The sequence below is a fragment of the Talpa europaea genome, assembly GCF_964194135.1.
Source record: "Talpa europaea genome assembly, chromosome: 12".
NCBI lineage: Eukaryota > Metazoa > Chordata > Mammalia > Eulipotyphla > Talpidae > Talpa > Talpa europaea.
In genome coordinates, this window is record NC_140079.1 from 74,499,690 (window position 1) to 74,524,447 (window position 24,758).

Consider the following 24,758-nt stretch of genomic DNA (forward strand, 5'->3'; position numbering starts at 1 on the left):
CCAATGCTGGGTACTGAGTGCACCTATTTCCCACAGATCCCACCATCTCTTGCTTTCCCCTGTCTTTGGAAGCAGACTCCTGACTTAACCAACAGGATCCCCACATGTGTGGAAAGGTCTCTAGAACTCTCAGTTTGATACAGATGCCTGAGCAGCCAGAAATATCTGGAAGAGTTATCAGGACAGCCTTATATGATGATCTCAAAGGAAGATGCATAGAAATTTATTAAAATTAAAGGCTTTCATATTCAACTTATTAATTAAAAAAGATTATAATAGCCTTCAGGAGGAGCTTTAAAAAGCAACTGAACTTTTTGTCTCATTACTTTCAGAAAGAACAACTCAAAATCATCTGCCAAAAGCATCTCTGTTGGCAGGTGCTTCTGCATTTCTGTGACAAGGGTGTAGGATACCTTCCAGCAGGTGCATTCATCTAATTACCTGTGGACCCACCATCCTTGGAAATTCCCAGGGAACAGTTCCACTCCAAATCAAAATTTGTTTTGGAGATGCATGTCTTTTTGGGTTGACATAGCTGGTTGTTAACACTAGCCCTTAAGGATCTCTGGACAAATCTCTTTCTTCCAAGAGCTGAGATGCAGCCTATACCCGCCCACCTTCCCTCCCCCCCCCGCCACCCCCCCCCCCGCCATGATGGTCATGGGCCCCTTGAGCACTGGCCTGGAAGCCACTTTGGTCCTGCTTTCAGGCTCCCTGGGGCCCTATCCCCTTGTGGAGGAAATTCCAGGCTCTTTAGTTTATAAAATCATGTTGGTGTCTTTCTAAGTATAAACTTGAAATTAGGCCCACGGTGCTAAGTGTGGAAAGTTCAAACAGATAAGAATGCAATTACAGTAAATCTATCACTCAGCCATAACAAGCATTTACAGGTTTATTTTCTTCCAGTAACTTTTTCTGTGAATATGTGTATACATATGTATGAGTGTACTGATGAATATATATGAGTGCATATACATGTGTCTAGGTCATTATATTTATATAGTTGTGATTATGTCCTACATATAATTTTATGATCTGATATAATAAAATACAGAAATAGGATAATAAAAAAGCAATACAAGTGGATAAAATACAAAAGGCGCTTACATTGCAGCCAAATCCCACATGCCAGAGGCAACTACTTTTAACCATTTGTAATAGTTAGTGCCTTGGTGGGTAAAATCACTCCAAAGAAGTGTGTCTTCCTTTTTGATTTTCCTCTTTAAGGAGAATCTCTCTATCCTCTCGTGAAAGACAAGATGGTGTCCTTCAGGGGCCTTCCCCACCCCTTCCAGTTTCTTCAGCCAAATTTTTATTTTTCAAAGGAGTGTGCAGGTCACATTATTATTTTATAATATGTGATTTGAAAAGCTTTATTGCTTTAGCAAATATAGCTAAATATTTCTTTATTAGCTTTATTTTATTTTAAAAAAATTTTTACATCATTGTTCATTTTTAAACAATATTTGCCTCCCCCACCTCCTCAGGTGTAGTCCCCATAGAATTTCCTTCACCAGTGCACCCGTGCACCATCACCACACTTCCTACTGTGAGAGATGAGGGGCTTTGCACCCCACTTTCCTTCCTTCTTCCTCTCAACCTTTTTTTAAATCACAAGACTATTGTGGTGTCAGGCACTTACTCTCTTCTCTATATAGAATGGAAATTTCCATGATTTGTCTATCAATTTCAGACTTGTCAGCAAAATAATTAGTGTTAATAATACTATGATTATGTAAATATTATTCCCTGTACTAGAAAATATTGTATCATTAATCCTGTGCCATTTGTAGAAGAGAGATTTAAAAAACCCCACAAATTGGAGCCCTCTGCTTGCATTTGATGGTTGATATCAGCGTTTGACTTTTTCTTCTCTGCCTTGCTAAGATGATCTGAATTCCTTCAGCCAGCTGTTTGCTGCTGGGCATTCCTTTTCTCCCTGCCCTTGCACTTGGGATCCAATTTGCTGTCACAGTGGTCTTCACAGAGCTCATCTTATTGTTAGATTTCACTTATTATTTTTTTTTTAAGATTTTATTTTTGTGTAGAAGAACTGGGGTATAGGCCAGATGTGTGGTGGGTGAGAGGATTCACCAGAGACAGAGTGGGGAGCAGAACAGGCAGATCTACTGAAATACACTGCTGAGGGGAGCAGCGGGTGGGACAGGAGAGGTCTGCTGCACTATATGTAGGTTAGCTCCCTGGCTGGGGATTGAACTCAGGCTGTCACAGTGGTGGCGCTGAGACTTAACCCCTAGGCCACCAGGGAGGCCTGCATTGTTAGATTTCTCTTATGAGTTGGGTCCTGGTTCTCTAGTTCTTAGATTCCTTTTGCGTTTAGCTGAAATAATTCTTTGAGTGATTCTGTTAGGTAGTGTCTATGCATAGTGAACTTTCTAAGCCCCTATCTTAATTAGATTGATTGTGACTGGGTATATATCAGACTTCCTCTGAGGTTTAAATGGCTTATTCCTTTGTCACCTGATTATCTAGTGATGCTGACATGCAGATAAGATTGTTGTTCATGAGGAAGTTGTCTAGTCTTTCCTCTTAAAGCTTTAGAGGGTTTTTAAACCTTGTGCTCTGAAACTTTTTAATGAGGTTATGGGCTATTTATGAGGTGCTGGAATTTTGGCAGGGCTCTGCAGCCTGAGATTCATATCATCAGCTCTGGAAATTTTTCTTCTGTTATTTCCTCTCCTCCATGTTCTCTCCTTCTAAAATGCTTATTTGTTGGATGTGGTCCTTCTGCATTAATTCTTAGTGTTGTTAATTACATTTTTTTCTTTTTAAAAATTTCTCTTTTGCTATATTCTGTGTGGTTTCCATGGCTTTTCCCTTTAGTCCTTCTGTTGATTTTTTTTGCAATCAGAATTTTAACTTCTCTGAATTCTTGATCTCAGATGGCTCATTTTTTCATAGCAGTCTCTCAGCTCTTCCTGAAGTGTTACATTAAAATTCTTCCAAGGTATCTTCTCTTTCATAAATCTTTGTTGTCTCTGGGGTTTACCTTTCTCTGTCCCACTCTTTGGTGATGTTGATTTTCTTCAGGTGATCTGGCTATCCTTGGTCAGGCTTTGGCATTTCTGACATTTCTAAATGAAATGTGCCAAGAAGAGGCAGGTTTCCTCTCAACACCAACTTTCCCCCTGAATGAGAACAGTGACTACAAATCTTTAGAGGGGAGAGACATGTTGATGAGCAGGATTCACACTGGGTTTAAGACTGGGATGAGGTGAACAGGTCACACTCATACAAATACAAGAACAGGAGGACCTTTAGCTGGGGCATCACCCAGCCTTCATTCCTTTCTTCGGGGGTTCAAGCAAAGGCTTAAATCAGGCATCCTAATTGAACCCTATCACTGTTCTGCTGTTAGGGTTCATCTCGGGGTGCTTTCCATGGCTCCTCTATCTATATGACCTCTCCCTTGGCGATCTTTCCGTATGGCCTCGCTCTGCTCAACCTCATTCACCAACATGAGCAAAATAACTGCCTTTCAGAGATTTGTCACATTTTTTGGACTGATGCTGGTCACCAGACATTTACTAGTGAAAGCACTGACAAGGCTATCACACCAGACAAAAATGTGACTAAAACAATTTAAAAAACCTTTAAAAGACTATTTAAGATGTAGATTTAAATTCATTCTGTAGACAGAGAAACCAAAGCCTGGTCAAGTTTCCAAAACCATGACAGCTCTCGTTGCAGCATTTATTTCAGCTCTCCAATCCAGAAGACCCAAGAAACACCAAAGCTGTTGTTCAAATAACCCGCTTGGTGAAACTTATATACCTACAAGACGGGGCTAGTCTGTGCTCAGGTCAGTGCAGTTCTGCCTGGTGGAAGGTTGGTCTAGCAAGGATTGGCTGAATTTTAATCCTGGACTGTCCTTGGCTTGGCAGCCTGGGGACCCAGCACCGGGCACATGCAGACAGGCTGTGCACCTGGGTGTACCCGGGACCCCACCCTCAGCAGCCTCCTGACTTGTTCTTACCCAGATTCTGCATAGTTCCATTTTTGTAGTTCTTTTTTGATATGATTTATCATCTCTCATAATTAATGAAACCTGGCCTCAGTCTTTGAAATAAAATGCAGATGACTTTTATACCACAACAAACTTATTTTAGGGCAAACTACTCAAGCATTGTGGAACACAGAGTCTTCGCACACTTTCTGTGGTAAAACAGGCAAATGATCCACAATTGTTGATCTTTTCTAAGATGGAAGGATGTTGTCTGCTATACACACTTAAAGATGACATGAAACTCATGTTTGTTATGGAAAGAGCAATTTTGAAAATGGATGTGTTTGAAAATGTTTCAACCATTATAAGATTTTCTTGCTAAAAATGAGGTGAGTGTGCTATGTACAAGCTCATATCCATGAAGTTAAAAAAATGTGGAAGCAGAGTTCTGTCAGCTGTTTAAGAAGCTTCCAGATGAAGAGATGAAGTGTATTTTAGACCCATTTGTAAACTATACGAAAATGCAGTTGCTTTTAATCAGTTTGCAAAATCGTCTTTTGACATTAGGGAAGATGAAGCTTTACCAGCCCAGTATCTGCAGCGATCTTGGCGTGCTTGTCTGATGGAACAGACGAATGAATATTGTGATTTAGTAAATAGTGCCAATGACATTTTTCTTTCATTTAGATCCGTGTCTTATTCTGGGGTGTATTTTTGGTTCTGGCAGTTAAAATCAAGTATGGAAATAAACCCAACCTAAAACCAGATCTTCAAATCACTACACAACAAAATGTTATGTCAAGATTTTCAATAAGCATGAATAATATTAAGTCACATTGGTTTCAAGAGAAAGCCCAATTTCTATATTTTGAGAGAAAAATCATTTAAGCAGTGATTTAAATTTATTAGACTAGAGTTGTACATATAAATCTCATGTTTTGGAATGTTGTCTTGTGCATTCTCTGTTTTAATAAACTTGTCAAAGATTTGTCTAGTTTATTGCTTTTGTTTCAGAGAACCAGCTCTTTTATGTTTTCTGATTCATCTCTTTTATTATTTCCTTTTTTCCATTTTCTTAATTTATTTTGTTGTTATTTTTCTAAGAAGTTAGTAGGGAGGACTTGCTTCGTATTTATTTTTTCTCCTTAAAATAATGAGAGCATTTAAATACCATGCATTTTACTGGAGTACTGCTTTGCCACAGCCCATTTTAAAATTTAGGATTCTTTCCCATTTTTGCTACTTTAAACATAACCAATGATTATAATTTTGATTTAAAGTTTGATCTAGGAAGTATTTGAGAAAATATATTGAAAATTTCAATTTTTTGGTTTGCCATTCATTTACAAAATTCTGTGTTTCAGTACCTGTTCCTAGTGACTTGTGACACAAGTGCTGTTTAGGGGGATTTACAGATCATACTAATTAATTTTAACTAGACTAACACCTAGAACATGGGCAAGAGGCTTCAAAAGATGTCTGCCCCACTTTTGAATCATGCTGATCATGGGGACTCAAGTTGACCTCAAGACAATGACCGAACCTCACCATTATAAGTATATATGTTGGGCCTCCCTGGTGGCACAGGCGGTTGAGCTTAGCACTGTGAAGCTGTCCACAGCCTCCACAGTGCCGGTTCGATCCCAGCCAACCATGGAACAACCCATATGACACGGGAGACCTCTCTTGTCTTGCCCGCTGCTCCCCTCAGCAGTGTATTTCAGTCAGTCTGCCTGTTTTGTTACCAGCTCTGTCGCTGGTGAATCCTCTCAACCTCCCCCACATCTGGCCTGTACCCCAGCTCTTGTATAAACAAATAAATCTTTAAAAAGGGTCTCTATTAAAAAAAAAGTACATACATCACCCAAGTGTCAGTACCTCTCATCACTCTCAAGCTAACTTCTCTCCACATTCCACCTACTCCTTCTCCCCTTCCTCTGTGGCAACCACTATTTTGTAGTTCAGAGTCTAAGCATTATTCTTGTTGAGTTTTGTTAGTTTGCTTTGCTTGGTTGTATACTACAAATGAGAGACCCCATGGATGGAACTTGAGATCATCGTTGAATCGATAATACTAATTCAAAGGAGAAAGGCATTACCTGTGATTTTTTTTATATGCAAAAATTTCAGTTTTAATGAATTCAAGCTCTGGAAATCTAATATGTAGCTGGTGATTATAGTTAATAATACTGTATCGTATACTTGAGAGTCGCTAAGAGAGTAGATCTTAAATGTTCTCACTGCAAAAAAGGAATGATAATTGTGAGACATTCTGGGGTTGTTAGCTAACACTGTGCTGGTAATCATTTTGCAATATATGAGTATCAAATCAATACTTGTTCACCTTAGATGTATACAATGTTATATCTTAGGTATATACAATGCTACATCTTAGACATATACAACAGTATATGTCAATGATGGCTCATTAAAGTTGGGAAAGAAGTCAATTAGTGCTTTTAAAATATTGATTTCTATTATTTCTATTGCTACTCAAGTGCCCCAGACCTCCTTTTTTGAATAACTTTACTAAAGTTGGCTCTGTTGTGTTATATTTGATAAATTTTTATGAATATGTCACTGACATCTGAAAAGTGATACACACATACTTACAAACATACACATACACACACACATTAAGTCAGTTTTCATAGAGAAATGTCTATATTATTCCTATCCTCTTCACTTTTTACTTTTGTGAAAGACTTAGAGGGTGTCTTTTTTTTTAATTTTTGGGATTACATTTTTGCTCTTTCATATATGCACGTGTTCTACTCATAGAGGGTGTCCTTGAAAAAAATTTAATTTTTTGTACATTTTTCTTTAAACTGTTTTCACTTTATCATGACATGGCATATGATAAGTGAGGGTTTTGTGACTACCATGTTGTCATTTTGGAGTTTACCCTTTTAAACATAATGACCTCATTGTACTTTCATTGCCTTTTATTTGAAACCGTTTTGCAGTTGCAACTTTTTCTTTTACGTTTACCTTACAATCTCACGCTGTATTTCATTTGTAAACTTCTCTACTCCTTTGACTCTAGACTATGCTTTAAAGGCAGCGGGTGGGGATGTGTCCTTATTGTGGCCACCTGCTGCTCTGTAGGAAGCTGAGTTTCATTTTGCTTCTTTGTGGGTAACCTGTATTTTCTATCTGGATGCTCAGAGGACTTGTCCCTCATCTTTGAAATTCAAAAATGTCACAGTGACATCACATCCTGCCGGTGTGGTCGGTGTGGTCACTAATCTGGCGTGGCTTCTTTTCCTGCTATAAACAGAGAAATGCTGGCTCACATAGAATCATGATTTAAATATGTAGCTCTGCTAGTCCTTGGTCTGCTTGCTTTCAGATTTATTCTTCCTCCCTCTTTCTACTCTGCATTGTGGGGAGTGACCCCTATAAACTCCATTTCCTCATTCCCTGGCCAGAAGTCTCTGACTGTCCAGTCCAGCAGGCAGGGTAGAGAGGCTGGGGAATTTCTTCCCATCTCTGCCTCCCTTGTCAGCTGTCTCCAGGAGTGCGTTGCGTTCTCTCCTCACTGGTTCCTGCCCTGTATCTTGGCAAAGCTGGACTGCTCCTTCTGTGGATCCAGCTCCTACTGGGTAGCCCCTACCATGGTTCTAGCTCCTTCTGGGCACCCTGACTATGAGGTCTTGGCATATGTTCCTTCTCCTTATGTTCCTCCAGATGATGGGTAAAGGGTACTTCTTGCAGTTGCTAATCTTTGCTAACCAAACTCAGTCAGGCTTTTAAGCCTTCTAACTACTCCCTCTTAGACGTTCTTTCATTGAACTCCTTGACCTGGCAACTGTTTTCCTGACTACACTCTGACTGGTCAAATAACTTAGTATGAAAGTAGGGAAGAAGAAACTCAGAGCCTGAGAAGAAAACAGGAGTGGATGCTGCTGCAGGTAGGAAAAGCCAAAAAGATTCTCATAGTTGGGAGTTTTAACGTCCATGCAGGGATGAAAGGTCGAGTCTTGGACCCAGAATAGGCAGGAAGCAAGGACAGAGCCCCTGGTTTGGCTGTGCCTCCTGCACACTGGGACTAGACTCCATCTGTCCCTGCCCAGAACAGTGACAGAGATTGTTATTTCTGCCCAGAGCAATGACTGCAAAAGGAAGAGTCTCCACTGACGAGTCAGAACTCCAGACCTGTGCCTCCAAATTTACATCAGTCGCGTGGTGCAGGCACTGCAAACCAAGAACGTGCAAGCTGGTCCTTAGCTGGTGAGACACCTGAGGCACCCGTGCCATGGCCATGGGTCCCTGAGCACATGCAGCTCCAAGGAAAGCACCATCTGCTAAGGACATCACCAGAGTCCCGGTGTGACAAATCACACCAGGAAACAGTGCTGCTCGAACAGTTGGAGAAAACTGAAAGAGGATTAGTGTCTTAGAAAACGGAGATGATAGAGTGATATTCTGAAATAAAATACAAAAAGGTAAAAGAATCAAAGTAAAAGAATCAAAGTTCTAGAGACAGATTCATCCTCAGTGAAAAATGAGAGGTGGATTTGTTAAGAACCAAATTAAACAGCTAGAAATGGAAAGCAGTCATTTAGATGCAAAGCTCATTGGACAGACAGGTTACACCATGAATTAAGTTACAATTGAAAAAGAATTTGTGAATTTAATAATCACTTTGAGAAAACTGCTTATGAGATACATAGAGAGATAAAACTATGACTATATCAGTTAACATTGAATTCAAGGACCAGCAACAATAGTAAGTATTTACATGGACAGGGCTTTAATACAGGGAGTTTGATGCTTATAAAATTGTGGAGAAGCATAAGGAGTGGATTTTAGGTGGATCTGTGGCATGATTTTCAGAATAATTCAGAATTGACCTGCCCAGAGTGTTATGTTCCCCTGAGACTACCATTGGAGAATGTTTGCACTCCCTGCAACTATGCTAGGCTTTTGGCAACTTTCTCATGACCCCCAAAAGCTGGAGAATGTACCTTTGAAGGGCAATCCAAGAACCCAGAAGACACTGATACTCCAACTGCCATCACTATGACTGTTTCTCCATAGCCAGGAAGCTGGAGAGTGGACAGTGGAACGTTGCTACAGGAAAATGTCATGTTTCCATAACCTTCCTTTCCTGTAGAAACAGCCAGAAATGGGCAAGAAAAAGACCTTCCTTAGTGGCATGCTGGGGCCAACTCATACCAGCTTGTGACAGCCAGTTGGTAAATTTTCAGGAATTTTATGAGCAGGTTATTAAACATAGCCATTTTTTAAGTGAATGATAATTGAAATGAACTTACATTCTCAAGGGAAGTGTAAACTCACAATTAAGTAGATTATATTAAAAATCAAAGGTAATAAAAGTAAAAATGCATCACTTCCTAATGACTTTATTTTATTTCTATCTATGGTTTTGTGGTTAATTTAATCTATGGCATCTGTGTGGTGGAAATATTGTATAGTGGTGTGCTTGTCTCTTTCCAATTTCATGGTCAGGGATGTCATGTTGATAGCTTGAAACTGGCCATTGTGGGGATATTTACACCATGGATATGAGTAAATGCTACAAACCAAGACCTTTGTTTTTGAGACGCAGTATACCACTGTTTTCATTTCACTTCTACTCAAAACTTGTACAAGTGCTTTTGAGTATTGGAACTAATTCTCATCAAGAATTCTAATGGCAGGGAATTCTGGAAAAATATACTTAGCTGCTTTTCAAGTTTTTCAGTTACGTGGGGCATGAATGCCTGTTGGAGCTCCATCAAGAATGCTGAGCTTGAATGGAGAAGTTCAATGTACATCTAGTAAGAGTTTATAAAAGAGAGGACATAGATATTGGGAGTCTATATCTGAAAATACAGACTTAGAATTTTCCAGAATGAATATTAATAAGTGAACAAGTAGACTTACTATCAGCAAGAAATTATCTTCAGAATACTAAGAAATTTATAATTCTCTGTAAGTTGAAGTATAGTTCCTCCAAAAGATTTAAAAAGCTTCCAAGATCTATTTCCTCAGTGAAAGAATTACAAAATTTCCCTCATTAGGAGGAGATTTGAACCCAGAAGAAAAGAATGCCCTGCAAGGAGCAATAATCAGCAGAGACATTAACTTGTGGAAAAGTTTAGATTAAGTATTGGTTGTAAGTTGCAACAATGATAAATAATGGCTAATTGTGTTGGTTTAAAAGTAAGGTTGAACTCAAACATTAGATATAATAACATGAAAGAACAAAGCAACCCCCCAAAGATTAACAACCTAATCGATAAACTAAATAGCACACTTCTAAAAGAGGCAATCAGAATGGCCAAGAGTCATATAAGAAGATGCATAAAGTAGCAATCAAGAAAATCCAATTAAGGAAAATGAAACCGTCTGATATTACCAAGTGTTGGCAAGGCTGTAGGGCAAAGAGACCCACGCTCTTAGACTAATGGTAGGTCTGAAAATTGCTACAATAATGTGATAGTTTTAAAATATATCTCCAGAGTCTTTGGTTCTCCTCTTTTAAAAGATGGAGCTTAATTCCCCTGTGCATGGATGTGAGCTGTACTTAGCAACTTGCTTCTAATGAATAAAATGTGGTGAGAGGGTGTGATTTCTGAGATCAAATCATAAAAACTCATTTCTTTCATCTGTACCATCATTTGCCCAAGGGACACACACTGCCACATATTAAGAACGCTTGAGCAGTCCTGTAGAGAGACCCACAGGAGATAAGGGGTTTATGAACAGCGGCAAAAGTGGTCCTTCTTGGAGGTGGGTGCTGCAGCCCCAGTCACATCTTCCCATCATGGTCACTCTCTTGACTGCCTCCTTGTGAGACCTTCTGAGCCAGAACTACCCAGCTTAGCAACTCCTGTGCCACAGAACCTGTGAAACAACAAATATCTGTTATTTGAGCTACTAAGTTTAGGTGCAACTTGTTGGTAGCAAAAGATAGCTAACCCAATGAATTTGGAGAGCAATTCTGCAAAATCCTGTTCTATCTTATCTAGGTATATAGGTTAGAGAACTTCCTGCAAATATATACAAATAGATGCACATGAGGATATTCATTGTAGTATGCTTCTCCGTCAGATGGCTAATTGGTAAATAAACTACAATGTATTTATATAGTGAAAAACTATGAAGCAGTTTAAATTGAATTTACTAGATATATGTGTATAGATTTGGATAAATTCCTAAAATCTAATATAGCATGAAATGTACAAGTTGCAAAAGCATATGCATGGTGTGGTAATATTTATGGACATTTAAAGATATACACAGCAATACTATAATATATTCTATATCATTACATACAAAATACAGAACAATTTAAAAACATGGATGGGAAGGATATATTTCACCCCCAAAATAGAATTGTCACTGTGGAGAGAGGTAGAGGAATAACATTGTGGGCAGTTTTTCAATGTAATATATTATTTCTTTATGAAAATCTAAATAAGGCAAATGACTAGCTAGTGCTCAGTCTGGGTGGTGGGTCTATAGGTGTGTTATATAATTTGCTGAATTTTCATTTGTTTGCAATATTCTTTTTTTTTTTTTTTGCTTTTACAAGGGGAGGTTTATTAGGAAAATGAAATATTCTTTATTGCCACTAAGATTTTCCTTCTATCATTTCTTTGCTTGCAAAGACCTGCCCCTTGCCTCTCAGTCTATTGCCTTTTCTTTTTGACTCAGTTTCTCCTCACTGCACTGTGGTATTTCCTCATGAATTTGCATTCATATGACACAGACATCTTGTTTTGTTTTTTTAAGGTCATAACCAGACACTCTGTAAAACTTCTTTCTTGCATGCTATTGTTCACAATATGCTCGCTGCTTTACATCTTCCTGAAAACACTTCCTTCTCTAATGATGCAGAACTTTTATGTCCACCCTTGTGTTAATGTTTTCTGCTTACTCATTCCTGTTTGAATTGAGTTCTGTCCAAATCCTATTTGCCAGTTGGCATGCCCCTGTGGGATCCTAACAAAGGAACACAATTGCTTTTTAAGTGCCTAGCCAAATACCCTGCATCTAGCTGGCATGCACTTAGTGTATCTTTGCTGGAGTAAGATGGAATCTTCTTGTCCCCATCACTTAACTCTTAGACTCTGAGGAGGATACATACATTTTAGGGGGTACCTGAGGTCCTCTGTAGTTCTTCCTTGGTAAAAGCAATGCAGGAAAAACCATAATCCCTATAAGACATTGCTCTTAGAGGCCTTCACATTGACACTTGCTCCTTCAGCAAATTTCGCATCTTCATATGCAGGGCCATTGCCTCAGACCTGCCCATTCTTGGCCACATTACTTACTGGGAGGCACAATCCCCGAGTAACTAGAGGAAGTGTGTAGCTGCTTCATGGAGGGACTGACTTTGGCTGCTTTTAAAAAGCACTTCCAACATAGTTGGAAGGGTGAGTGATGTCATGATTTATAATCTGAGTCCCTGAAAAGGCAGAGAATTTCAGTAGAAGAAAATCTCCTCTGATCCCTTGACCGTGTATCTGATTCTATTATTTAGTTTGATTCTATTATTTAGAATAAAATATATAGGGCCACCACTGACTGTCCTCCCAGTGATACTTGTGCTGACTCAGTGGGCTCTTCTTCCAAACCTCACATGAGAGATGTCAGGATTATCATGATTTTTTTTAAATTTTTTTTTTTTATAAATTTTATTGTTATATTCCCCATACAATTGCAGCCCCCCCATTCTGACCCCAATCCCTCCCCTCCCGCCCCCGCCCCCCTAAAAGTGTCTCTGGTTCATAGTTTTTTGTTGATTTTGATTTTCACTTTCTTATATTCATTTTCCTGGTCCCTTATTTAAGTTTTCTAGATTATCATGATTTTAATGTGTCTTTGTGGATATTTTCTAGTGGAATTTGGCAGAGACCCTATTAGGGTTGGCTGGTCTCTTAAACTTTTAGAATGCAAGGTCAGCTTTGCCCCTTGCGTGTCTGGTAATTAGGACAGTAGCTCCTGTCAAGTCTACAATGAATTCTGTGCATGCCCCAGGCACTCCACAGAAAGCCCAGACTTCTACTGAGGTCTTATATCTCCTTTCCAAAGTCCATCTAAGACTTTAAAAAACTTATGTCTTTGAAAAAATTTTAGAGACCAGTTAAAAGGCATGTTTCTAGGTGTTTTCTTCCTCTCTGTGATCCATTACCAGAAATCCATGTAACTTAAATAAAGTCCTTTGGAGTAGTGCTTCTATTATTACTACTATTTGTGCAAAAGGGCTAGTTTTTCTTTTTTTAAATTCCAATTTTTGGAAGAATGATGTTTTTGTAAAGTACAGAAAGAATGAATTACGGGAAAAATTAAAACAAAGATAAACAAAAATCAAGTCTACTGGTTACATGCTTAGATATTGGGACAGTGTTATACATTGTCAACACTTTCTCTGTTCCTATCTCATCTAATTGCAGACCAGCAACAAATGGTGTTCAATTGGCAGTGGTCCTCGGACCACACTTTGAGTAGCATTGTTTTAGAGGTTTTGCAGAATTATGTTTTGGTGCATTCTTTGTCCATATTACTATCAACCTATGGTAAGAGAAATAAACATAAGAAATTGTGTCACATGGTGATGGAAGCTGAGAAATCCCACAATCTGCAGCTGGCAGGCTGGAGACCCAGGAGAGTTGATGGTATAAGTTTTAGTTCACGTTGGAGTCCAAAGGCAGGAGATTAGTGTTTCTGCTTAAGCAACCAGGGAGAGAGAAAGAATTCTCCCTTATTCTTTCTTTTTACTTAGATCTCCAATGGCTTGGAGGAGGTCCATCCATACTGGGAAGGGTCATCTTCTTTACTCAGTCTACTGATTCATATGTTCATCTCATCAGATTTGCCCTCATAACACACACCCAGCATAATGTTTAACCAAATATCTGGGCACCCTGAGACCCCTCAAGTTGAAATGTAAATTGACCATCACATCAGGGCATTGGATCAAGTCAGTGTGAGTGGGGTGCTTCAGTCAATCCCTCTACAAGACATGTACCAGTTTCTTAACTTTGAAAATAGGAACCACTCCATTTCATTTTCAACCTCTTGACACCTTGTTCTGGCTGTGACCAAGGGAATCAGCCTCCCTGGTGCTCAGAAAACAGTCTCTTCTTCAGCTCTGGTGCTTTCCAGTCAAATAACCCTTGGCACCTGATATACCCAGCAACTTGCCAACACCGCTCACCTGCCCTGGGTGCTCATGCACTGGGTCCTTCAGTACTATAATGTGTGGTGCCAGCTAGCTTCTCTCTGAAACAGATCCTCCACCAAGCCCTTACTGACCCTCCTTTATAACTGAGTCTGGTGAAGCTTCAAGCTGATATGTTCATAATCTTCTTTTGCCCTGCATCCTGCTTTCTCTAATCCTTGGCAAATAATTATTGATGCTATTCACTGAGACTATGCCGGGTGCTAAGTCCAGTGCTTTCTATTCCTTGTCTTATTTCATATTTACAAACATACTGTTCAATAGGCATCAAAACCCTAGTTCCACAGAGGAGGAGGCCGAGGTTTGCAGAGGTTAAGTAAATTACCTATATGGCTGATAAAGGCAGAGCTAGGATTTAAATCTAATACTGGTTTTAACCAGAAAGTCCTGGTTCTTAACCAGTTCTTAACCTGGTTCTTAACCCCTCCTGCCTTACAGAAAATGCAGGAAAAAAATTGTTCATTGATAAGCCATTTAAGTACTATCTCTCAATGAGTAAGAAAGCTGTCAGGAAAAAACAGTTTTTTTGCACTCCCTGTATGGATTCATCTTTAAGTTTGAGTTCAAGACTGTGTTTGTCTTTGCCAATGAACTTTGTATATTTCCCTTCCTTAGCCAAAGAGAATATCTTAACGCTTGGGTTTCCCCATGTGGCTTGGAGTGAAATTTAGTCCTTAATTGCAGCAGCTGTTTTTAGCTTGCTGGGAATAATGTTCTTCCTTTTCTTGAACATGACTTTATTTATCTATATGGATGGTTCAATTGCACATGTTTTCTCTCCCACTAGACTCAGAGCATTTTGGGTGCAGAGACTGAATGAACTGAATGTGTACCTAATTTTGTAGGCTGCTTTTTTCAGAAGCAAATTATGTTGGTTTATTGAGTGGGATTCATTTGTGACTAGTTTTCTCTGCAGAGTACTTAGCATTCTGTGGCTGAACTGGGGAGTGGCTGGGAAATGTTCATTTGAGTATAACCTTGTAACTACGGCTGTAAAAATGCGTGGCAGATCCAAAGCATCAGAAAACCTGATAAAAGGTGATAATGGGAAGATATTTTACAAGGTGCTGAGAAGCTAGATGGACCAGTGGTAAAGAGGGTAGGGATGCTTCCAGCATCTGCACGGACCTGATGGGGTTCCCTCCAAGAGTGAAGGGAGGTTAGATTAGGTGGGTGTCTTCCCATATTGAGAATGGATTAAACACTGGTGAGACTGGTGAAGCTGACCAGGCCCAGGGGACAGAAGTGACAGCGAAGCTGAAACCCCACACTGTTATGTCTCATCCCCTGGATTGTGGGAATCCTTCCATGCTGAGATGACCATGGACGTGACTCCCAAGCCAGGATGGCCTTAGGAAAAGGGAGTGTGGTCCTAACTCCTATGTCTAAGTCTCACTTTTAAACCTGTTTGGTTTGAAATTTAACTTGGAGAGAAAAAGGAGATGGTAAGTGAAATGAAGCTTATTGTGTAAGGATAAAGTTGGCTGGGAGGGGGGAGTCTGACGTATAATTAGCAGAAGATGTCATCCTTAGAGTAGGCAAATGCATGTGTACTTTGTAACTATCCTCCTACCATTTGCACCGGGCGGGCGGATGCACCTCTCATTGGACGTGCATTTTATTATTAGCCATGGGAATGTTAAGAATGGTTGGGAATCTGACGGCAGGCTCTTCCTGAGCCGTGTGTGTATTTTACTTTACAGGCCCTGGAACATTTGCGAGCTGTCCCAGTTGTTATGAAGAGTGAAAAGTACCTTTGATAGAAGAAGAGGAATCAGGAAGTGTGGCCTATTTTTTTTTAAGGAAGATAATTAATTCGTTTTTAGACTCTGGCATTTGAAATGAGAGTTTGACATCTGGAAATGTTTGGTGCTTTGCTGAGGCTGCTTAGTTGAAATAGCACTAAGGATACTTGTGCTCTAGAACGGATTCTTTCGTGAGCTGGCTTTGTGCTCTTGTTCAAGCCTGGTAACTTTCAGGAGTCTCTTTGACTGATCTCTCCATCGGCAGCTCTCGGCCAGAACTGGGATATGCTGGGTGTTCCAGACTGGAGGGAGAGAGAGGATGTCTCTCAGTGATGTCACTGGGAAAAGCAGACAGGAGCCCCTGGTCTCTGCTGCCTGCCAGCTCCAACATCCCGTGACCAGGGATGACTGCTGTCACGAGTGGAGTTTGAGGGACAGTAAGTTTCAGGTGCCCTGAATGGTCGTCCTCAGAGAATGGCCTGCTGTTCGCTGTCTCTTCCTATAATTTACAGCATGTTATGGGAGTGCCCAAGAGGGCCATTTGGACCTCTTCAACTATTGTGCAGATGCAAACTTGAGTGCCAAAGGGACACTTCAGTGACTTAGTTGGAGAATGATAGATGCGTGGGGGGAGCTTGTTACCCAGCAGTGGGCGTCCTACGTGCCCGGAAGCTGATACCACAAGCTCAGGTTTTGAGAAGAGAAAGAAGCTTTATTTCAGATTGGTTGGCAAGAAAGAGGCTGATAGGAGATAAACTCAAGTCTGCCTCTCCCACTAAGAAAGGGGATGAAGGCATATAGATTTGGAGGCGGTAGGAACCAAAGAGTTCAATTTTATTGATTGAAAAGTTACTAGGGGCGAAGAAATGTGGGCTGGGCTAGAGTTCAAGTTACAGGGCTGTTTGTATATCAAAAGTACAAGGAGGCTTTTCTTCAGATCATGGAGCTTTGCGTTTCTCTTGAGGGGCCCCCTCACTTCTGGGTATCCCCCCTCCTCTGTATTTGTGCCTGTCAACTGCAGCAGGTCTTGAAGCTCAGCTCAAGGTTGATGGATAAGCCTCCAGGCTCTGCTGTGTCTGTAAAAGCAAGTCTCAGAGAAAATTTACATGTTTCTCCATCTTTCTCTCTTCTACGTTTTTAGGGTCGGAGACCAATTTAGCCATTTATCCTCAGTTGCAAGTTCAGGGGTCATTTTTCTCACATAGACCATGGACCAAGAGGGCCCAGCCTCTGCTTGAATGCCTGCAGTGGTGGGGAGATTATCCCTTCTTTGTGCCGCCCAGCTCATCCCCCTGGAGCTGTTCAAAGGTGTTCATCACCCTGCCATGTCATTGCCTCCCTGTCCTTCCTCCCCATTCCCTCATTCTGCTCAAAGGCATGTCCGTCCTCGTAGCCTCCTTCCCCAGGTGGGAGCAGAACGTGGCCTGCTCAGTGGTGTGCTCGCCGTGATGGAGAGCCGTGCCCTTTCCAGCTTTCTGCTGTCCTCGTCCTCTTCTGTGCTTGCTCTTTCAGTCTCCTCACCACCTCTCCTCCCCTCTCCCCGCTTCCCTGGAGCTCTGGCCTCCCTTGCCCGGTGGGGACTTCCGTGTCTAGGTGGTGCTGATGGTCGTCCAGGTGGAGGAGCTTTTCTGAAGGGCTTGTCAGTCTGGTCCAAGTGAGGCTTTAGATTCCTGCAAGAGGGCTGGAGGCTGCTTGGTTCGGGGACACCTTGAGGTGCCAACACCTTCGCAGCAGCACCGGTGTGACTGGTGTCTTAAAGGGTGTGGTCCAGGCTGTGTGCAAATCGGTGTCTGCCTCCAGTCAGGGGTAGAGGGCTGTACTTAGAGCCTGGTGTTCTCTACCTCTCCCAGCGCGCTGTGGGAACAGAGCACCAGCTGTACCTGGGGACGGGAAAGCCATGGATCGCCTCAAGGTCACAGCCAAGATACCCAGTCCCTGGGCAGCCCCACATGACTGGGATGCCAGTCCTTTCTTATGAGAACTGATAAAGTTGATCAGGCCAAAGAAAGGCGCGGAGAGGATTCTTGTTTGCTTGGAGAGACAGTTGGATGTGACGCGGCGTCCCACAGTCTGCAAGGACAACGCAGTTCCAATTCATAATTAAATGGGGAAAATGAAATAAGCCGCAAAGTGAAGCAAGGACTCGCACCTGAGATCCTTTGGGAATTGTTCAGGCCACGGGTACCCTGGCACTCCCTGACTTTCCCTCTAGAAACATTATTGTCATTTTAAAATTAACTCTGGCCATCTGAAAGCCGGGGTGATCCTTTCAGGAAGGAAGGGAGGTATGAATCATGATGTCTTTCTCTCCCCGCCCCCCTTCTGTTGTGGACAGGGAGAAGATGCCTTTCCACCATGTGACCGCCGGCCTGTTGTACAAGGGCAATTACCTCAACCGATCCCTCTCTGCTGGCAGCGACAGCGAGCAGCTTGCTAATATCTCCGTGGAGGAGCTTGATGGTAAGTGGTGCCCTGTTTGGGAGGCTGGCCACTCAGGGAGGCCTCTGTGGTTATTGTGCATCTAAGGTGAACGTGCCAGGCTCTGCCCACCAGTGTGGCCAAGTTTAACTGTAGTGAGATGGACACAGCGCCCAGATCCATTCTGCCTAAATGATTTCTGGGGCGGGAGGTGGGGGTTGGGCACAGATCTTGTAGCCTGAACAATCTAAGGTGAATATTTTGGTTGCCTTGGATACTGACTGGAGGATAGCATTCAACTCCACCATTGCATTGTCCAGTTTATGGAACCTTTATCACCAATGTTGTTGTCCTGTCTTCTTCTTGTTTACCATGGGGCCCAGCTGCAAGGGAGGTTTCTAAGCCCTGCTAATGACTCTCTTGACTTGTGGCCACAGTACTCAGATCAGAATCCTCTGGAAGCTCTGTCAAGGTGGGAATGGACGACACTTATTTTAATTGTCTCTGTTCCTTTGCGACACAGTTCAGTCGTGGGTGTTCAGGGTCGGGTTAGGGATGGTCACGAGCCTGAGGTCACAATGGCTAAATTCTCAATTCATCCTGGGAAAATCATTCCCAATGATTAAAAAAAATAAACTGAAAGAGGAAGAAGGAATTTTTTTCTAGAATAGAGAATTAGGTTGATTCAGCCAGACATTTTGTCTAGGTGCTACAGCGACTAAGGCTGAATCTCAGTTTCCCCTGGTGTTCTGGAAAGCTGTGCTCCTTGTAACACCATTTTAAAACATGAAGTTCAAATTTACTCTCTAAAATAGAGAAAAGTGAAAATTGCCCTGGATGGCCCACATCTTTGCTTTTAAGTGTAATGGTCTGAACCAGTGGGTCATTTCTCACAAGGGGAGAATGAGGAAATTCAACTCTGGGCCAGAGAAGCCAAACTTGCTTCCTTATCCCCAAAAGAACAATGGGACATTGTGCAGCTTTCCCTGCCCTGTTTGTTTTGCTCGCTTGCTCGTTAGAGGCTTGCTTATTTCCATGAAGGAGCAGTGAGGTGGCAGAGGTCGAAGGCTGGGTCTGGAGTAGAGGCCAGGGGCTGCTCCAAGAAGCAGAAGTGATGCAGGCAGAGCCAGGCTCCTCAGGTCCAAGGGCAGCTTACTGTTGCCTGGACAGAGACGGGTGCCCAGAGGGGAGAGAGGGGCCCTATGATCTCCTGGCCTTCAGTTGGCGAGGACATTTGCATGCTGGACACAGAAGCAGGCTTTAGAGCTCTGACTCCCTCTGAAGTAAGCTTGCCTGGTGACCACAAAGGGCTGGGCTGGCTGTGTTTGGCAGGTGTAGGGGCAGGAATGACACAGTGCAGGCTTTCTAATCCAGCAGACCAGGTGAAGGAGGAGAGAGTCCTGGAGACCTCAGTGGCTTTTGCAGGTCTTTTATTTAGACTTACCAGGCATATGGCAGGCAGGGGTGCTGGGGGCCCGGGAGGCTGGCAGGCCTCCCAGCCCCCAGCAAATCTTCACTCTATCTGGGCTCTCTCTGGCGTTCTCTCTGCTTCTCTTCTTCTGTAGGCTTCTGTTCGTTCTTAGCTTCTTCTGCTTCTCTCTCAGCTTCTGCTAGCGTCCCCGCGACGCCGCCCCTAAAAGCCCAGTCTTAGCCCAGGCGAATCCCATCTACCTCTGCCCACACCATACTCCAGGTGCCCGCCATCAGGCATGCATTCAGGACCGCAGGGTTCCATCATCTATCCTAATGGTGGGAGGGCAGAAAAGCCTGATGCTATTTGCCTTACCCTACAACAGGTCAGACCAGGTCCAGAATTTCCTACACCCGCAGGGGGTGCTCCCAGCGCAGGGGATGTGTTGCTTTGGATGGGTTTGCACTGTGTCCATCTGAGTAGGTCCTCTGCTTTTAGTCATCAGTTAGCAGGAGGGACTGGAAGCCTCTGGAGTGGGGCCTTGCTGGGCGGAGACCATGGGAGCTGGGCAGAAAGTCTGTTTGGTCAACTCTTGAGGCTGCTGAGATTGCTAACCAAATGCAGTTTGGAATCCTCTGTGACTTTCACATATCCTGGCTTTCCATTTCCTTCGTTGTCCCTCCCAACCTTGCTATGAATAATCAAGGGATGGTTTCTCTGAGACTTCTCAGAGGGACAAATTTTTTCTCTGTTAAATCTGGGCCACTGCCGCCAGGTATTAAGGATCCCCGCCTGGTTTTGTTCCCTCTCCCGGCCTCGGATGACTGGTTGCAACACCCTCCTTATTCCTGGACAAGCGGCAGAATGGATAAGCTTGTTGTTTCTCCCAGCACAGGTGAACAGGGAGTGATCTGGCGGCCCTGCCAGCCCATGTGGTCAGGCTGCACCATGGATGCCCTGGCAGGACCCCTGGGGGAATTTGCTGGACTTTCTGGCCAGCTATGAAGACACTGGGTGTCCTTCAGGAGAATAATCCAGACCCTCAGCTTAGAGAAGGGCTATTTGTTTTCTGAAGGAAGATGCCCCCTGTTTGTTTATTTATTGCCAAAGTGAACACTGAGTTATGACCGCTCAGGCTTTATTATGAGCATCCTGGGGCCCAGGCAGGCAATGCAGGTGTGTTCTGAGTTCAGAGCATGTGCGTAGGGTCTGAAAATCAGCTGGCCTGATGGCAGGTTGTTTTGGGGGAAGCCAGCGTTTCCCAGGTGTTGCTATTTGCTCTTCTCAGAACTGCCTCATGTCAAGTTCCTGCTCCGTGGGCTACTTGTTTGTCCTCAGAGGACCCGTGGTATCACACAGGAATGGATGTGCTGGCTGCTGGTGGGCAGTGAAGCATCCTTTGTGGCCTGCTCCCTTGGGTGCAGACACTAGTTAGTGGTTGTCCTCCCTCATCTGCTCCCCCGGTCCCTATCCCTGTCCCTCCCCACAGTGGCTACTGCTTCCTGCTTCTGGATGGCCTCAGGAGCGGAATCCCGCTGCTTGTCACCAGGAACGCCCCTTCCTTTGATGTGAGGGTCCAAGGTGCCCCGTCCACAGGAGGTTACACTCTGGGAACAGACATGAAAAGAACCTCTGACCTCAGACCATCTCCAGCTGCAATTCACTCTGCAAAGTTTTTATTTCTTCTCTTTAAACAAAACTCAGGAGGATATAATGCCAAGTTGCATCAAATTAACCAGATTGGGGTTGATAATCAGATGACTCAGGTGTAAGGAATGGGATGAGACATTTATTCTGGGACACGCCAGGCTGTGGCTCTGATCTGAGAGTTGTGTCCCCTAAATAAGCTTAGAAATGGGGTTCTACTGAGGTGGGCTTGGGTTTTGGAACTGATCAAAAAGAACAGTTGCTGTGAATGGGGGTGACATCTTGATTGGCTGGTCAATGTAGCCTCTGGGACCCAGGCAGGGTCAAATCATGGCACTTCTCTCCGTAGGTGCTACTGTGGTTCTCAGGGCAGGTGGAGATTGTGTATCTCCAGTTCCACTGGTATTCCAGTCAGTGAAGATTCTCCTCAGCCTCTGACATGTGCATATCTCAAGGAAAATTTCTGGTGATGCCCTCATATGTATATTTTTTGGGGGATTTTGAGTTTTGGCATGGATGCTTCACTCCACCACCCTTCCAACAAGGAACTCCATGTTAGTAGCTGACTGACTTCATCTTGTCTTATTCCCCACATAGAATGGCCAAGTCCTGCATGTCGCGCCTTTTCGACTCCTCATAACTGTTCCTTCTCAACTGTGTGGCTGGTGTCGTGGGCCAGGTCTTTACCTTCTAGACAAGTGCAGGTCTCTCGCTAGGAGTAGAACTTCTTGGGCCTCATCTCGACGTCAGGCCATTATCTCTTGTTTCTTTTTAGTGGAAAGCTGCTTCTCAAATACATACTTGGTTAGATTAACCCTCTGCCGACAACTTTTTTTATATTGTCCTAAAATATACATAAATTTCTTGTTTCTATAATCTCAAAGATTTTCTTTTTTTTAAGACTTAATCTTATTTATTTATGCATACGAGAACCAGGGTGTAAGCCAGAGGTGCAGGGGGTGAGGGGATTCACCACAAACAGAGTGGGGAGCAGAACAAGCAGATCTACTGAAATACACTGATGAGGGGAGCAGTGGGCGAGACAGGAGAGGTCTGCTGTGCCATGTGGGTCACCTCCCTGAATTCATGCTGCAGTGGCTGGCAATAGCTTCATAGTGCTGAGACTTAATTCCTTGAGCCACCAGGGAGGCCCTTTCAAAGATTTTCAGTTCTACAGAAGTTTTTGAAAGTGCAGTGAATGCTGGTACCCCCTTTGTCTAATTGTCAACAGTGCAGCCTTTGCTTTTTCTCTCTTTCCTTTTCTCTCAAAAGAGAGAGAATTTTTTTTGAATTCTGTCATTTTAATTTGGTTATTTTTTATATTTTCTATTTTTCTGCTAAAATACTATGCTTATTCATTACAACAGTATTTTTCTTTAGTTCTTTGGACATATTTTCTCTGACTTTCTAGTGGCTCTTTAAAATCTTTATATGCTAACTCCAACATCTAGGCTCTAGGCCATCTTGGGTTTGGTTTCCATTGTGTTGTTGAGGGGTTTTCTTGTTCCTTTGCATGTCTGTTAATATGTGAACTGCAGGGTAAGTAAATGATATCAGGCTTTTCTGCCCTCCCACCATCAGCATTGATGATGGATCCTTGCGGTCCTGAATGCATGCCTGATGCCGGGCACCTGGAGTAGGGTGTGGGCGCATGTAGATGAGATTCACCTGGGCTGAGAGATTGGGCTTATAAGGGCGGTGTCACAGAAATGCCAAAAGAAGCAAGGAGTAGAGCAGAGAACAGAAAAGCAGAGAGAACAAGAGCGAAAGCGAGAGCAGCAGAGAACAAGGCCACCAGAGAATGCCGGAGAGCCCAGGTAGAGTGAAAACTTGCTGGGAGCTGGGAGGCTGGGCAGGCCTCCAAGCCCCCCAGTCCCCCAGCACCCCTGCCTGCTGTGTACCTGGTAAATCCCAATAAAAGCCTGCAAAAGCCACCAAGGTCTCCAGGACGCTCCTCCTTCACCCATCTGCTCGGGTCATAGAGATCCTGCTCTGGCCCTTCCTGCCATTACAGGTACATGGAACATGAATGTTATGGTATAGAGACTCTGTGTTCTGTTATCTTTCTCTGATGAGGGCTGAATTTTCCCTATTGGGTAGTTCAGTGACTAGCAGGCCACCTTCAACTTATGCAGGCTTGGTTTTATGCTTTTTTAGAGTAGATCTATGTACATACCGAGGTCTCCCCCAAGCCCCTCTAATTTGGCAGAAGCTCAGCCTCCAAATGTTGTCTAGTGGATCTTGTCAGGGCTTGGTTTTCACTTTTGTTAGGACACATCTAAAGGATGCCTTTAGGGTATGTTCCTTACTCTTAAGTTGTGTTCTTTCAAGTCTCTCGCTGGATGCTTGGGGTATTAGTGAGGTTTTTTTTTCCAGACATCTCCCAGGGCTGCTTGAATTTTAGTGTCTGTTTTCTGTTCTCAATCCTGTAGCAACTGCTTCCTGCTAAGTTCAGTTTCATCTCAACTGGTACATGGGTGGTCCAGCCATCAACCATGTATTCATTGGGAAGCCACCCAGGCTTCTGGGGTCTTCTTTTTGCTGCTTTTTACCCCACAGGTTCTAGACCCTTTAGTTACTCCAGAGTTAAACTATGTTGGGGAAATTGCTCCCGGGCAGAGAGCCAGAGTGACTAGGGGGCTCACCGTGTGAATTGCCCTCCCTCTTGTAATTGCAATCATGTGTTGCCTGTTATCACTGCCTGAAAACACTTATATATTTAGTTCAGTTTTATGGTTGCACACGGTAGGAGGGTTGTTCTTATACCAGTTTCTTTGTCATAGCAGAAGTCTAGAAGTCTATTATTAATTTTTTTTTACCTGAACCAGTTAAAAGTAATTTTCAACCATCGTAGCACTTCACCCTTTAATACTCCACATGTGCTTATGATTTTTTTTTGAGATTTATTTATTTATTTATACAAGCACTGGGTACAGTCAGAAGTGTGGGAGGGTGAGAGAATTCACCAAAGCAGGGAACAGAACAGGCAGACTGATGAAGAAATACACTGCTGAAGAAGGGAGCAGCAGGCGGCAGGAGAGGTCTGCGTGCCATGTGGGACCCTTGCCGGTGGCCAGGTATTGAACCTGCGCTGCAGAGGCTGCGGGCAGCTTCACAACCCAGCGCTCAACCACTGCGCCACCAGGGGAGGCCTGTGCTTATGATTCTTACATGGCTCTGCATGGATTTCAGCGTGTTAGCTACTGCTCAGCTTGGTGACATAGCCTATGAAGTCCTGCATGATCGCGCCCTTCTTTTTGTGTGTTTGTTTCAACCCCAATTTGCTTTCTAGATGGTTCCCTTCTGCCTCCAGATCTTTCCTGCTTCTCTGCGCTTATGCTGGCTGCTTCTGTCAGGAATGATCTCTCTACC

At 43.0% G+C, this 24,758-nt stretch overlaps 1 protein-coding gene across 1 annotated transcript in view; it reads left to right on the forward strand.

Annotated features, from left to right (window-relative positions):
• CALN1 (calneuron 1) overlaps nt 1-24,758 on the forward strand; it is a gene marked incomplete at both ends in the record, with an annotated part of 361,441 nt that overhangs the window by 64,863 nt on the left and 271,820 nt on the right. Inside the window, one exon of the mRNA XM_084250618.1 lies at nt 18,250-18,370. Coding sequence (XP_084106744.1) covers nt 18,250-18,370 — 121 coding nt within the window. The remainder of the gene's footprint in view (nt 1-18,249; nt 18,371-24,758) is intronic.